The 16,146-nt window shown below is 28.2% G+C and overlaps 1 protein-coding gene across 1 annotated transcript in view; it reads right to left on the reverse strand.

The window, feature by feature from the left end:
- LOC117167328 (protein artichoke) overlaps positions 1–16,146 on the reverse strand; it is a 48,120-nt gene that overhangs the window by 20,049 nt on the left and 11,925 nt on the right. The window contains exons 4-6 of the mRNA XM_033352181.1: positions 10,276–10,600; positions 7,403–7,669; positions 2,100–2,253 (exon numbers count right to left, since the gene is read on the reverse strand). Of these exons, the coding sequence (XP_033208072.1) occupies positions 2,100–2,253; positions 7,403–7,669; positions 10,276–10,600 (746 nt within the window). The remainder of the gene's footprint in view (positions 1–2,099; positions 2,254–7,402; positions 7,670–10,275; positions 10,601–16,146) is intronic.

A 16,146-nucleotide genomic window follows, 5' to 3' on the forward strand; every position in this document is an offset into this window, starting at 1 on the left:
TGAACAATTGATAGTTTGTGAATAAAGGCAAGGCTGTTAAAATTAAAAACCGCTATCTAAAAGTGAAAGTTTCCAATAAGTGCGGTTTCACGTGTATAGTGTACAAGACTTTCAGAGTGGTGTAAGTTGTATGTTTATTGTTTTTGTTACGAGCGCGTCGAATATCTGTTCGCTCGCAGGTCAGGGACGTATAGCGCGTTCGTTAGATTTACGTTCTTGACCTTCCCGTCAACTTCCGTGTTAAACAATACTGTTCCCTTCGCTGCGATTTCAGTAGAGTCACTACTCGCTAAGTTCAATTTTCCACGTTTCGAATTGCCTATTTCCACGAACTCGCGTATTTCGTTGCATAAATGCGATGTTGCGCCGCTGTCGATACACCACTTTCGGCCACACGTGTCACTTACCGCGCGTAGAGCTTCATGCTCGTGTGCGTCTGCGTAGCATTCCACCGCACACAGAACTACATCTTCGGCATTCTTCACCGAAGGTCGGCTACTTTCACGTTTGTACTTGCAGTCGGAGTTTTTATGGCCGATTTTCCCGCATCTATGCCATCGAAATTTGAATTCTTCTTTGCACCTGAAATTTTCGAAACTAGGTGGGAGACTATACAAGAGCATGATTGCTTGCTATTCTTCGTTTATGGTAACCTCCATTTCGCTTAATTTGTCGATCGCGTCAAAAAATTTTTGTTCCATGTTCGAATACATCGTCGCCGTCTTCCATTCGCTGAAGTAAAAGCTGTTTTAACAGGGTAGCTTTTCGAGCTGGCCCTTTCAATTGGTATATAGCTTCCAGCTTTAACCACACTTTGCGAGATGTTCTGCACCCTTTCACTTGCTTTAATTCAGAGAGATGAATCGACAAAATAAGATCGGATTTTGCTTTGCTATCTGCATTATTCCACTGTAGCACTATAGCAACGGTCACGTATCGGTATTCCGCCGTTTACGTAGCTCCATGCATCGTTTTTAATTAGTAATGCTTCGATTTGCATTTTCCATTTATCGTAGTTCTCTTTATTTAAGGTTTCGATTCGCGAAAAAGTAGGCGCACTCATTTTGCTCGGATTTCACTAAATGACGCAACACGCTATAACCTCAAAAAGAAACTTTGTCCGCACAATTTCACGTGTTTTTGCAGTTTAACACTAATTCCAGTTATCTGGGCCCATAACCTGTGAGCAGGTGTGCTGTGGAGTTAAACGGAACAACATAAAGCACGGAAATAACAATTAAACAATTTATATTCGGTTAATTAAGATTCATGTTATATACTCCATACCATGCTTAGGCGTGGTCACGAACAAACAGAATGAATCAACCGGCAAGCACATACACATAGGTCAAAAGACCTTTCGTGTTATACAAATTCATGAATACATAGATCGACCGCCAATCTCTCGATATGAATCACTCACGTTCACGTTACACTAAACAAAACACGATATCCTCTCTCTATTCTAAGATGAAATCGTTAGGAACAATAATGAATTGTTTAAAGAATTAATTTTGTTAACTTTAATTAATTATTTACCTTACTCTAATTAAAAATTTGACAAAAAGTGTAAAATTTTTGTAAAAACTGCAGTTTTCTAGCATTATTTCAAAAGAATATTATCAGCAATAAGCATTGTTTAAATAATTATGTTTTTAACAATAATGAATTATTACCTCACTCTAATTGCAAATTGAAAAAAGTGTACAATTTTTAAAAAAGTCGTAATTTTCATATTCTATGGCTAATTGTGAAAATAAATGTTTATTTGCTACTCGAATCGCCTAATATTGACGATTCTGAATAAAATGTACAAAAACAAACAAGTTTACGAACAAATTTCCGGACGATATGTATAGAAATAAGGAAAAAATCATTTTGAACCACCCTATCGTCAATTAATCCGTGTCGTTGAAAATTCTACTATTTCGTGCTTGTGGTCTACAACATGGAATTTCTGCTGAATTTTCCTCTAAGTTGTAATATATTTCAATTTATTAAGTAATGAATCAATTGATGTCCAGTATTGATACCCTACTGATGAAATGCATCCGTTAATGAATTTTTTATTAGAAAAAAAAACAATTCAAAGATCTCACCGTCGATATCGAGAACGGCGATATTAGATCTGAGCCTCTTGAATGCTCCTTCGGAAACCGAAGCCATCCGGTTATTTCGCAAGCTGAGAACTCGAAGCCTCGGCATATCATCGAAGGGAGAGCCTTGAATCGCACAGATACGATTGTTGTCCATCTGGAAAATAAATCGCAAATTGGATAAAAGATGTAAATAATATGCAAAGCATATGCCTAGTGCTCTAGGAATAATTATGCATCTATGTCCTGAGCGTAACAAGAGGATTCGCTCGTAACAGAGTAATTTCACTCTCTATGAGAAAGTACAAATTTAATGACCCCGCTCTCACCTTCAACTCAAATAGCCACTCTATAGCTGCCAAAGTATCACTCGAAACTTTAGATATTCTATTGCTGCTCAAATCCAAACAGTCCCATATTAAATCCCTTAAGATCATTCAAATCCTTGTAAATCCTTAAAAAATTTCAAAATCTTTAAAAATAGCTTTGGAATGGCTGGTGAAGTTGAAGGTGAGTGCGAGGTCAATAATGTCCTACTGTTTCATTTCAATAATTGCAAAATGTTCCAAAGGTTTTTAAAAAAGATTTTAGGGTATTGATGAAATATTGAAGGAGTTTTAAAGGGCTTTAGAAAATTTTGGAATCTTTAAAAAAACGTAAAATATTTAAAATCCACTCAAATCTATTGAAATCTCATAAAACATTTTAAAGCTCTTGGAAATTCCTTGTATATTTAAAAAATACAGTAAAATCTTTTTTTAAAAAAACTTTGGAACACCTTGAAATTATTGATTTTCAATTGCTAGTCAAATCCAAAACGTCCAAGGATCTTAACCTGATCAGGCCCATAGTCTATATTTTTCAACAGTCTAGAAAATTCTTTTAAACCCTATGTAATTCTTTTTAAATCCCTTAGAATCATTTAAATCGTTAGAAATTTCTTTAAATTGTTTAAATCTTTTGAAATTATTATGGTCAAGGTATTCTAAAATTTTTTATTTGTTTAATTTTCTTGTCTTTGATTCTTTTAAAATACCTTAATATATTTAAAATCTTTTGAAATCTACAGAAATCTTTTTAAATCCCATAGAACTTTTCAAAGCTCTTAAAAATACCTTGGATACTTTAAAAATACCCTAAAATATGTTTCAAAAACCTTTTGAATACCTTAAAATGATTGAAATAAAAAAATAGCACATTAATGACCTCGCGCTCACCTTCAATTCAACTAGCCATTCTATAGCTGCCAAAGTCTCACTCGAAACTTTTGATATTTGATTGCTACTCAAATCCAAAACTTCCAAGGACCTAAAACTATCCAGATTCCATATTTTCGGAAATTTTAGGAAATTCTTTCAAACCCCATGAAATTAAAAAAAAATTTGAAAATCATTCAAATCCTTGGAAATTCGTTTAAAAAATGTTAATCTTTTGAAATTGCTATGGAACAGCAAGTGAATTTAAAGGTGAGCGCGAGGCCATTAATATTCCACTTTTTTAATAAAATAATTTCAAGGCAGTCTAAATCTGTTTTCATGATTTTGAGATATTGTTGAAAATCCAAGAATTTTTTTAGGAGCTTTAAAAAGTTTTGAATTCTTAATTTTCTCTCCTTAGATTCTTTAAAGATATCCTAAGATATTTAAAATCCTTTGAAATCAACTGAACTCTTTTGAAATCCTATAAAACTTTTTAAAACTCTTAAAAATTCCTTGGATAATTTAACAATACCCTAAAATTAAAAAAAAATGAAATAGCTTGCAATTATTTGAATAAAAAAGTAGGATATGAATGACCTCGCGCTCACCTTCAACTCCACTAGCCATTCCATAGTTTTTAAACGCTTATTCGAAAATTTTAATATTCGACTACTACTCAAATCCAAAACTTTCAAAGGCTTGAAACTGTCCAGGCCCATATTCCATATTTTCCTAAATTTTAGGAAATTCTTTCAAATTCCATAAAATTCTTGTTGAGTTCCTCAATATAATTCAAATCTTTGAAAGTTTCGTGAAAATTCCTAAACCTTTTAAAAATGCCCTGGATACTTTTAAAATACCTTCAAATATTATACATTCATTGAAATATACTAAAACCTTTTGAAATCCTTAAAAAATGTTTAAATTTTTTGAAAATACCTTGGATTCTTTTAAAATATGTACCTTAAAATAGTTAAAATCCTTTTAAGTCCTTTGAAATGTTTTGAAATCCCTTAAAACTTTTTAAAGCTTTTAAGAATTCCTTGGACGTTTAAAAAAGATCATAAAATCTTAAAGAAAAACCTTTGGAATACCTCCAAATTATTGAAATTACGAATTAAGATATTAATGACCTCGCGCTCACGTACAACTCTAATAGCCATTAAATAGCGGCCAAAGTTTCACTCGAATTTTTTGATATTCGATTGCTACTCAAATCCAAAACTTCCAAGGACCTAAAACTGTCGAGATTCCATATTCCTTATTTTTCGAAATTCTGGGAAATTCTTTCATACCCCATGAAATTAAACACAAAATTGAAAATCATTCAAATCCTTGGAAATTCGCTAAAAAAATTTTAATCTTTTGAAATTGTCCTGGAATCACTATTGAGTTAAAGGTGAGCGCGAGGTCAAGAACATCCTACTTTCTTGTTCACGTAATTTCAAGTTATTCCTAATGGGGTTTAAAAAAGATTTTAGGGTATTGTTGAAACATCCAAGGAATTTTCTAGAGCTTTGAAAAGTTTGGAATTCTTTTAATTTTCTCTCCTTACATTCTTTTTAAAACCCCAAAAATATTTAAAACACTTTGAAATCCACTGAAACCTTTTGAAACCCTATGAAACTTTGTAAAGCTCTTAAAAATTCCTTGGAAGTTTTAACAATACCCTACAATATTTTTTTTTTAATTCATTAGATTACCATGAAATTGGTCAAATAAAAAAGGAGGATATTAATGACCTCGCGCTCACATTCAACTATACTAGCCATTCTATAGTTTGCAAACTCTTATTTAAAACTTTTGATATTCGATTGCTACTCAAATCCAAAACTCCCAAGGATCTCAAATTGTTCAGGCCCATATTCCATATTTTCAAACATTCTAGAAAATTTTGTAAACATCTTGAAACTCTTCTTGAATCCCTTAAAATTACTAAAATCCTTGGAAATTCCTCAAGAATTATAAATCGTTTGAAATTGCCTTGGATTAAAATTATTGAAATAAAAAAGTAGGACATTAATGACCCTGTGCCCACATTCAATTCCACTAGCCAATTTGTAGCCGACTTTTGATAATTGATTTCTACTCAAATCCAAATTCTAAGCAATTTTTTCAAACCCTACCAAATTTAGTTTCAATTCCTGTAAATCATTAAAATCCTTCGAAATTCCTTAAAAATCTTAAAACCTTTTGCGATTGCTTTGGATTTTTTTTAAATATCCTAAAATATTCAACATCCTTTGAAATCGACTAAAATATTTTTAAATCCCTGGAAAATTTTTAAAGCTCTTGAAAATTTCTTAGATGTTTTAATAATACCTAAAGTCTTTTTTTAAAACCTTTGGAATACCTTAAAATGATTTTTTTAAGCAGTAGAGCATGAATTACCCCGCGCTCACCTTCCGCGTTCAAATTGCTTTGGATTTTTATCAAAGACCCTACAATATTTAAAGTCTTCAACATCCTCTAAAATATAAATTTGGTGATTTATTATGTCTTACTCCTTTCAAAATCCTCCTTGCAAGTTTCGGTACAACATGCGTACCTTTATCAAAGGTCTTTAAATCTTGATAAAACAACATTTAAAAATTAGTGATAGTATAATTAAAATGTACATATAATTTTAAATTATTCCTAATTATATGTATTTTGTATATATACTCTCACTAATTTTATAATATTATTTCATTCAGATTTTAAGACCTTTGATAAAGGTACGCATGTTGTATCGAAACTTGTAAGGAGGACTTTGAAAGGAGTTTTTATCAATAAAATAACCATTGAGTTCAAACTTGATTTTTTGACTAAAATTATTTTATGTCATATGTGGACCGTAAGACATAATAAATCACTTATTTGTTATATTGATAATCATCGGTCGAAGGAGCGTTTGAATTGAAAAAATTATTTTTCAAATCTTTGGGTAATCCTTTAAAATGTTTGAAAATCCCTTGGAACTTCTAAAAAGCTTTTGAAAATTTCTTGGAAGTTTAAAAAATACCCCAACATTTTGAAGAACAACCTTTGGAATACCTTCAAATGATTGAAATTGGAAAAACGATATTAAAGACCTCGAACTCACCATGAAATTTTTTTTAAATCCCTTTAAATGATTTAAATCCTAGGAAATTTCTTAAAAAATTAAAAATCTCTTGAAATTGCCTGGGATTATTTTTAAATACCCTAAACTATTTTAAAATCCTTTGAACATTTTTAAAGCTCTTGCAAATTTCTTGGATGTTTTAACAATACCCTAAATACCCACAATACCCTAAATTCCCTTAGATTTGTTTTAATTAACCTAAAATATTTCAAATTCTTCATAATCCTCTAAAATTTTTAAAAATCCCTTGAAATCATGTTAAGCTTTTGAGAATCCCTTGATGTTTAAAAAGCCCTAAAATCTTTGGAATACCTAAAAATTATTGAAATTAAAAATTACGATACTAATTACCTCGCACTCACATTCAACTCTACTAGGCATTGCATAACCACCAAATATTCACTCGAAACTTTTGATATTCGATTGCTACTCAAATACAAAATTTCCAAGGATTTTAAACTCTTCAGACCCATATTCCATATTTTCGAAAATTCTAGGAAATTCTTTCAGATCCCATGAAATTCTTTTCAAGTCCCTTAAAATGATTAAAATCCTTGGAAATTGACTACAAAATTTTAAATATTTTTAAATCGCCTGGGATTGTTTGAGAATATCCTAAAATATTAAAAACCCTTTGCCATCTGTTTAAATCTTTTTAAATCACTTGCAAATTTATAAAGCTCTTAAAAGTTTCTTGGATGTTTTAACAATTCCTGAAAATATTTTTAAAAAACCTTTGCAATGCCTTGAAATTATTGAAATGAAAAATTAGGATATTAATGACTCCATGCTTAAACTTCCTCGGATTTTTTTTAATACCCTAAAATATTTTTAATTCTTCAACATCCTCTAAAATGTTTAAAAATCCCTTGAAACTTTTTAAAGCTTTTGAGAATTCCTGAAAGGTTTAAAAATAGCCTAAAATCATGATGAAAAACCTTCGGAATAACTTAAAAATATTTTTAATTGGAAAAAAACAATAATAATGACTTCGCACTCACCTTCAACTCTACTAGCCATTCCATAGCCGCCAAACTCTCACTCGAAACTTTTGATATTCGATTGCTACTCAAATCCAGAACTTCCAAGGACCTCAAACTGTCCAGACCCATTTGATCCAAACCTGGCAAAAGATTATTGCTCAGATTTAGGAAAAGCAGATGAGGCACGTTGATGAAAGCGTTGCTAGCTATTTCTTCAATCTGATTTTCCTGTATTTCTGCACTTTGCAGAAGGGGCAGTTCGGAGAAAGCTCCACTTGGAATCATCTGAAAAAGTTTTAAAAAATATTTTTTTTGTATTGGATTCTGAGCCAATCTATTTAGATTAAATATCGTCCATAAACTACTTTCTTTAAAAAAAATGTAAATACCATATTAAAATCTACATGAAACCCTTTAAATTCCGATGCTTTCAAGTTGAAATATATATTAAATTTTCAACGAATAAGATTAATTTTCTAACCAAAAAGACAAATTGAAAAAAAATACATGAGTCTTTTACCAAACTGTTGAATTTTCAACTTATACAGGATAAAAAAATAACTAAAATGAAATAGAAAAATTTCCAGGTAAAAAAGTTTATTTTTATTTAAAAAAAAGTAACAGAAAGTTAAATTTTTAACCAAGGTGGAGAATCTTGAAAAATATGAATTTTTAACAAACTAGTTCAACTTTTATCTAACTAGTTGAATTTTCAACTAAAAAGATATATTTTTAACCATTTAGTTACGTTTTTAAGCGAAAGAGTGATTTTTCCAGCAAGAAGAATAATTTTTTATAAGAAACAAAATTTGCAACAAAGCAGATCATTTTTCAAGAAAATTATTGTTGAATTTCCAACCCAAAAAAATGAATTATCCACAAAACAGTATAATTTTGTAACCTAAAAATATGACTTTTCAACAAAAAAGTTAATTTTCTTCCAAAAAGACCAATTTTCATGTAAATAGTTGATTTTCAACAACAAAAAAGTTGATTTTCAATCAAATAGTTTATTTTTCTATTAATTTTTTAAATCCTTAAACAAGCCAGATTAATTTAGACCCAATCAGTTGTATTTTTTATTAAAAGGATAAGTTTTCAATCAAGGAAATCAATTGATCAATTGACTGTTCAAGCCATAAATGTTTATTTTCTACTAAAATAGTTAGATTTTTGAAGTGAAAAGTCAAGTTTTCACCAAAGTTAATGAATTTTTAAGAAAAAAGTTTAAGTTTTAAGTAAAAATGGAATTGTTACATTTTCGGTAAAAAAACTAATATTAAACTAAAAAGAAAAAAAGTTTTAACCAAAGGAATAAGTTTCTGTGCCGAATAACGAATCTTTAAAAACAACAAAAAATGCATTTTTAACCAAGTAGTTGAATTTTTTACCAAAAAAAACACTAGTTTTAAACCAAAAAGATGCATTCTCAAGTAAAAGAAAAAGAAATTCGACGACAAATATAATATTAATATTTTCGGTACAAAAAATTAATGTTTAAGCCAAATTAAAAAAATGAATTTTTAACAAAATACTTAAAAGTTTTAAATAATGTAAAAAGTTTCTGACAAATAAGAGGAATCTTAAAAAAATGGACTTTTAAATAAATAATGGTATTTTCTACCAAAACAGAAAAATTTCTAACATAATAGGTCAATTTTCAACTAAAAAAAAAAAATAACAAAGAAAAATTGAAATGTTACATTTTATGTAAAAAAAAATTAATTTCCATCCAAAAAGTATGTGTGGTTAACAAAAAAAAATAATTTCCAACTTTCAACCTAATTGTTTATTTTACTACCAAATTGTTAAATCCTCAACCAAACTAGATTAATTTTAGACCCAATTAGTTGTATTTTAAATAAAAAAGGATAAATGTTTAACGAAGAATATTAATTTTCGAACGAAAAACCAGAATATTTAAGAAAATTCATAAATTTTTCGATTAGAAAAGAATAATATTCAATAAAAAAATATCATTTTTTTAATCAGAAATGGAATAATTACATTGTTAGTTTTTAAAAATTCTCGCAAAAGAAAGATATAAATTTGCAACAAAACTGATGATTCTTACAAAACTGAATTTTCAACAAAAGAGTTCAACAAAAAACATGATTTTTCAAACCAGAAGATTAATTTTCTAAAAACGGAATAGTTAAGTTTTTAACTAGACTTATTTATATTATATTATCAACTAGACTTATCAACTAAAAGTAGTATATTTTTCTACTAATAATTTAGTTCGAATCTTAGCGTCTAAATGAGCTGCCTGGTTGAAAATCAATTCTGCTAATTAAAACTTCATATTTTTCTAAGTAGAAAATTCAACAGTTATATTAAAAGTTATACTTTTTTGTTGCAAAATCACGTCTATCGATAGGAAGCTCACATCTTTTGGCTGAAATTCAACTTAATGTTAAAAATAAACTTTCTTTGCTAAAAATTAATTTTTTTTGTTAAAAAATCATTTTTTCGTGTCTTTATATTGCAGAACTTAGTTTGTTAAACGATCAGGTAACATTTTTGCATTAAAAACAATGTCAAAATCGACCATACTTATTTTTAGAATGGTTCGTTGATTCAGTAAACTGTCCAGTTGTCCAGTACAGTTATTCAGAGATTAAGTTAAAGAGTAGAAGATTCCTAAGTCTGTACAAAATTCCATAAAGAAACTAAAATATAAAACTAGACTTTAAATACAATTTAATATACAAAGCAGCTTTTATTTTATTTTATTTCTGCTTCGGGAATCGAACCCGTGCCAGCCTGCTACTAATGCTGCAGTGGACCACAAGACAATCCTGATACCATCTGAACCACGACTTCCTGGGTTTTTTGTTTGTTTCTTGTTGCGTCACATTATGGAATATTATAATTATAATAATGAATACCTTAATATGGTTCTTCCCAAGTCTCAGAGCTTGAAGTTCAGGCAAAGCTCTGATTGAATTCCTCTCAATCACCCTGAGGTCGTTGTTTTCAAGGTCGATCAAGGTCAGTCGTGGAAGTCTATCAAATGCACCTTCCCTCAATTCTCTTATTCGATTTCTGACTAATTTGAGTTCTAGAAGGGATGTCAAACTGCTAAGCGTGTCCGGTGATAGGATGTTCAGCTTGTTGAAACTCAAGTCGAGGACCTGAAGAGCCGTTAGATCGTGCAGCGATCCGGGTAACTCGGTCAGAGTATTGTGTGACGCATACAATTCACGAAGTTCTCTGCAATTTATAAAATTGCATTCATTTTTATTTAAAAAATAATTGGGATATTCTTAACGGGTCATTCATGTATTACGTAACGCTTTTTTGGTAGATTTTTTGGGCCTCCTTCCACACTTGAAACGTTAAAGTAGCAATAGACAATGACTCCCACAGCTGTTATGTAACTTTCAGCAACCTGAGTTCTTTACTAGCAATAGTGCCTTACAACATTTTGTGATGCTAATTTTGAGTTTCTTCACCGATTTCAAGTACCGAATTGAAAATATGTTTCACGATCAAAAAAAAATTTTTGACAATGACTCCCACCGCTGCTACATAATTTTCAGTAATCTGAGTTTTTTACTATCAATAGAGCTTTAAAACATTTTTTTATGCTAATTTTCAGTTTTTTGCCATTTTCAAGTGACCTAAGAACCAAATTGAAAACATTTTTCATGTTAAAAAAACTTGTTTGACAATTAATCCCACACCTGCAACGTATCTTTCAAGTAATCTGTTTTTTTTTTTTGTATAAATAGAACTTTGAAATATTTTATAATTGTAATTTTGCGTTTTCTGACCGTTTTCAAGTACCAAATTGAAAACATTTTTCACCTTTAAAAAAAGTTATTTGACAATGACTCCCACGGCTGTTACATAATTTTCATTTCTCTGCGTTCTTTACTATCAATACAACTTTACAACATTTAATGTTGCCAATTTTGCATTTTTCTACCATTTGCAAGTGGCCGTAGAACTAAATTGAAAACATTTTCAACGTCTAAAAAAGTTGTTTGACAATTAATACCACCGCCGCTAGATAACTTTCAGTAATGTGATTGGTTTGCCATAAATAGAACTTTACAACATTTTATGATACTAATTTTGTATTTCTTAATTGTTTTCAAGTACCAAATTGAAAACATTTTTCACTTTCAAAAAAAAGATTTTTGACAATGACTCCCACCGCTGATACATAATTTTCATTAAACTGAGTTCTTTACTTTCAATAGAACTTTATAACATTTAATGTTGCTAATTTTGCATTTTTCTACCATTTGCAAATGGCCTAAGAACTAAATTGAAAATATTTTTTATCTTCAAAAAAGTTGTTTGACAATGAATCCCACCGCTGCTACGTAACTTTTACTAATCGGATTTTTTCACTAGAAGCAAAACTTTACACATATTTTATGATAAAAATTTTGCATTTTTTGACCATTTTCAATAGGCCTAAGAAGTAAGTTAAAAACATTTTTCACGTTCAAAAAAGTTGTTTGCCAATGACTCCCACCTCTGCACTGCTACGTAGCTTTCAGCACTCTGATTTTTTCACTATAAAATAAGCTTTACAACATTTTATGATACTGGTTTTACTTTTTGTTTTACTATTTTCAACTGGTCTAAGAATTAAATTGAAAACATTTTTCACGTCCAAAAAAATTGTTTAAAAATGACTCCCATTGCTGCTACGTACTTTTTAGTAATGTGATTCTTTTGCTAATTTAGAATTTTACAACATTTTATTATGCTAATTTTGCTTACACAAGATTACATGCGATTACACAGGATTACATGGAAATTACATAGATTGCATGTACCATAATCAGCTGAGATCAATAATTTTAATGCAAAAATAGGTTTGTTTTCAAGTCAGAAATTACGTAAAACGGTTTATAAAGAAGAGAGGGGGATTTTAATTTCATTATGAATATGCGGTAAGTTGGAATTAGATGATCGTACGAAAGAAACATTCTTACTAAAAAAAATAGTAAATCAACATATATTATAACTTATTCTATAAAATAGATAAACTTTTAATCGAAGGCTTATTTTTCAACCATAACAGATAAATTTACAACGAAATACATAAAATTTGAACTATAAAGAAGATAAATTTTAAGTTAAAAATGTTAATTTTGTACAAAAATAAAAACGAATTTTCAACAAAATGGTTATATTTTCTACTAAAAAAGACTTCTAAGTCAATAAAAAAAATATTCATCCATAATGTTGAATTTTGAGGCGAAGATTTGATTTTTTTAACACAAAAAGATCAATTTTCAAGCAGAAATGCAATAGTTACATTTTCAGTGAAAAAATTAATATTCAACCAAGAGAAAAATGAATTTTAAGGAAAATAGTATTTGACAAATAGGTTACATGCATTTTCAACTAAAAAAGATTAATCTTTAACGAACAATTGGACAGTTAAATTTTTAATTTAAACAAAAACAATTCGACCCAAAGATGATTAATTTTTAACAAAAAAAGTTAATTTCTAGCTAAATTGTTAAATTTTAAAGACAAAAAAAAATAATTTTCTATAAAATAATTAACTTTTCGACCCAAAAATATGAATATTCTACTAAAATAATGGAATTTCCGAAGCAAATATATAAGTTTTCAACAAAATACATGAATGTTCATCTAAGAAGATAAATTTTCAAGGAAAAATGTAATTGTTAAATTTTCAGTAGAAAAATTAATTTTCAAATAACTGATATAAATCTTTAGCGAAAATGTCAATTTTAAACTAAATTGTTTAAGTTTGCGGATAAAAAAACGAATTTTCTACCAAACTTTTAAGTCTTTAACCAAAAAATATGAATTTTCTATCAAACATTAGACAAAAAATAAATTTTTTAAAAAGTAGTTCTACTTTCAACTAAATATGTGAATTTTCAACCAAGAAAGATTTTTCAATCGATAAAGAAAAAAATTTTATGACAAACGTGGAATTTTCATACCAAAAAGACGAATTTTCTAGAACACGGTTGATTTTCAAACCGAAAAAATGAATTTTCCTCAAGAAAGATAATTTTAAACATAAGATATCAATTTTAACCAAAGAGTTGAATTTTTTACAAAAATGTCCTTACCAAAAAGTTTAACTTAAAGAAAATTGTTGAGTTTTCTACAAAATAATTCAATTTAGAAACAATTAACATTTTCAATCAAAGCTAAATATTTAAAGTAAACATTGAAGTTAATTTTTAATACTTTTAAAATAATAGTTTAGAAAAGTGGAAATTTTGTTCTAAAAATATAGTTAATTTTCCATGACAAACGTATTGATTACACTTCTAAATTCGGTCTATATATAATTTTAATGCCTAAAAAATGTTAAGAAACTATTTTTTCAAAGTTGGGATACAATTGGACCATTTTTATTTCTAAAGTGAGTTCGAGGGCTGGATAATTTATGTTAAAAAATAAAATTTTGATTCCTCAAATAGAAACTGTTTTTAGAAAGTTTAGATAAGACAAACGTCCCAGTAATTGCAACGCCAATTTTCTTAATTTTTATCTGATAAAATTAATTAAAATTCCATTTGTAGCTATACATTTTTTACATTAAAAAAATTTTTTTATTAATAAAAGTTACTTTTAACATTTTTAGCAGTATATTCAAATTATAACCAAGTTTCACGATAATCAGGGCCTATATTACGCACCCATGTACTTTAACAATCAATCTATCAATCAACTATCTAGTGAAAATTCGAAACTTGAAGAAAACGATTCACTTAATTAAAAAAAAACTCGTGAGTTTAACGGTAGGATAATTTCCAATTGCTATTAATTTCAAAATAATCGAATCATTAAACGAGTTTTTACTGTTTCATGAGTGAATCTTTTTATTAGAAAGATGATTTCACATCATTACTAATACTAAATATAATTGCACAATTTTAAAGTCTTTTGAAGGCTATAAAATTTAAAAAAAAATCTTAGGAATACCAATCTAAATTATTTCACTACTTAGTATTTAATACTACAAATTTTACAACTAAAAAATTGACCATTTTTAAATTTCAAACGTTTTAAATTAAAAATTTTCAAATTGAATGACTAAAAAACGGTACAATATCAAATTAAAAGCCTTCTAAACTGAAAAAGTACCGTCCTAAAAATTTTAAATTAATCATTTTGATTTCTTTTTTTATTAAATAAAATTTTTATATTTTGAGTTATGAAAATTTGGCACATTCCCTGATTTCCTGAAAATCTTTGAATTATTGCAATTTACTAAAATACTTTTTTTCTCTGAATTCCACGAAATCCTCAAATATTCTTAATTTCTTGAATTCCTGAAATATGCAGAATTTCTAAAGTTCCTTGTATTTCTTAAGCACTACAAAATCTACGAAATTCTCTCAATTCAATGAAATCGTTGAATTTTCTAAATGATTAAATATCTCTGAATTCCTTTAATTTGGAATTTCTTAAATTTTCATTATTCCTAAAATTTTCTGAAATCTTTGAATCCTCTACATTCACTGAAATCCTTGAATATTCGGAATTTCTTGAATTATCTAAATTAGCTGAATCTTTTGAATTTCCTGAATTTTGTTGAGTATTCTACATTTCTTGCATTCTCTGAATTCGTGAAAATCTCTTAAATTCAATTAATTTTCTGAGATCTTTTATTTTTCTAAATTCACTGAAATCCTTAAATATTCTGAATTCCTTGCATATTTTACATTCTTCAAATGTTTAGAATTCATTTAAAATTTTAAATTGTTAAATTTTACAGATTAAAAGTCGACCATTTCCGGATTCAGGACGATTAGAATTGAATTTTTCAAAATTTGAATTGTTCATAAATGATACAATATCATATTTATTTCAAATAAAAAATTCTTACCCTTCAAATCTTAAAAATTAAAATTTTAAAAATAATTGAAAATTTTTGAAAAATCATTATTAGATTGTATAGATTTAAATTAGATTTTCAATCTACCAAGCCCTTTGCAAATTAATCTGGAAAAAAGCCGCAAAAATAAAAGAAAGCAAGAACTAGGTATTCAAAATCGAATTATTTTATATTTAGTAATGTTCCAAAGTAAGCATTTCAAATTCATTGACACTAACATTGTTTTTATTTGTTTATCTCATTAATTGACAATGCAATGTTTCCCGCGCGCTGCACAGTGCGGAAAAAGGACGTTTTTGGTTTAAAATAATGTACAGCCCACAAATATTGACCGATTAAAAAAAAAATGGAAAAACTGCGGGTAAGATTTCTAATAGATTTTCAAATTAGGCTTTCAGTATTTTTATAAATAAATAAATATGGCAAAGAAGATTTGTTGACAAAAAAAATGATTTCTACGATTGTTTATTATTTTACTTTGTTTAAAGTTATATTGACATAAATTTGGGGAAAAACCACACAATGATAAAAAAGTTCTTTTCATCATTATTGTTAACATTATAAACAAACTTAATTAAAAAATGCATTAGCAAGGCATTTTTCTACAAAAAAAATCGTTTTTTTTTCATGTCAATTTTTTTAATCAGGAATCTTATGAACATTTTGGTAAAATTCATAATTGTTTGATTAATCCTATATTTTTTTTAAACAAATTCAATTAAAAAATGCATTCTTGGGGCATATATCGACGTAACACTTTGTGTGTGTCAGTCTTTTTAATTGGAATCTTCATGATAATTTCAGGAAAAATTAAAATTAGTTGATACATTTTATGTATTTTTAAAAACAAATTTAGTAAATAAATTCATTATTTAACATCTGTCGATGAAAAACAATTTTTTTT

Source organism: Belonocnema kinseyi, chromosome 2 (assembly GCF_010883055.1).
Source record: "Belonocnema kinseyi isolate 2016_QV_RU_SX_M_011 chromosome 2, B_treatae_v1, whole genome shotgun sequence".
Classification (NCBI taxonomy): Eukaryota; Metazoa; Arthropoda; class Insecta; order Hymenoptera; family Cynipidae; genus Belonocnema; species Belonocnema kinseyi.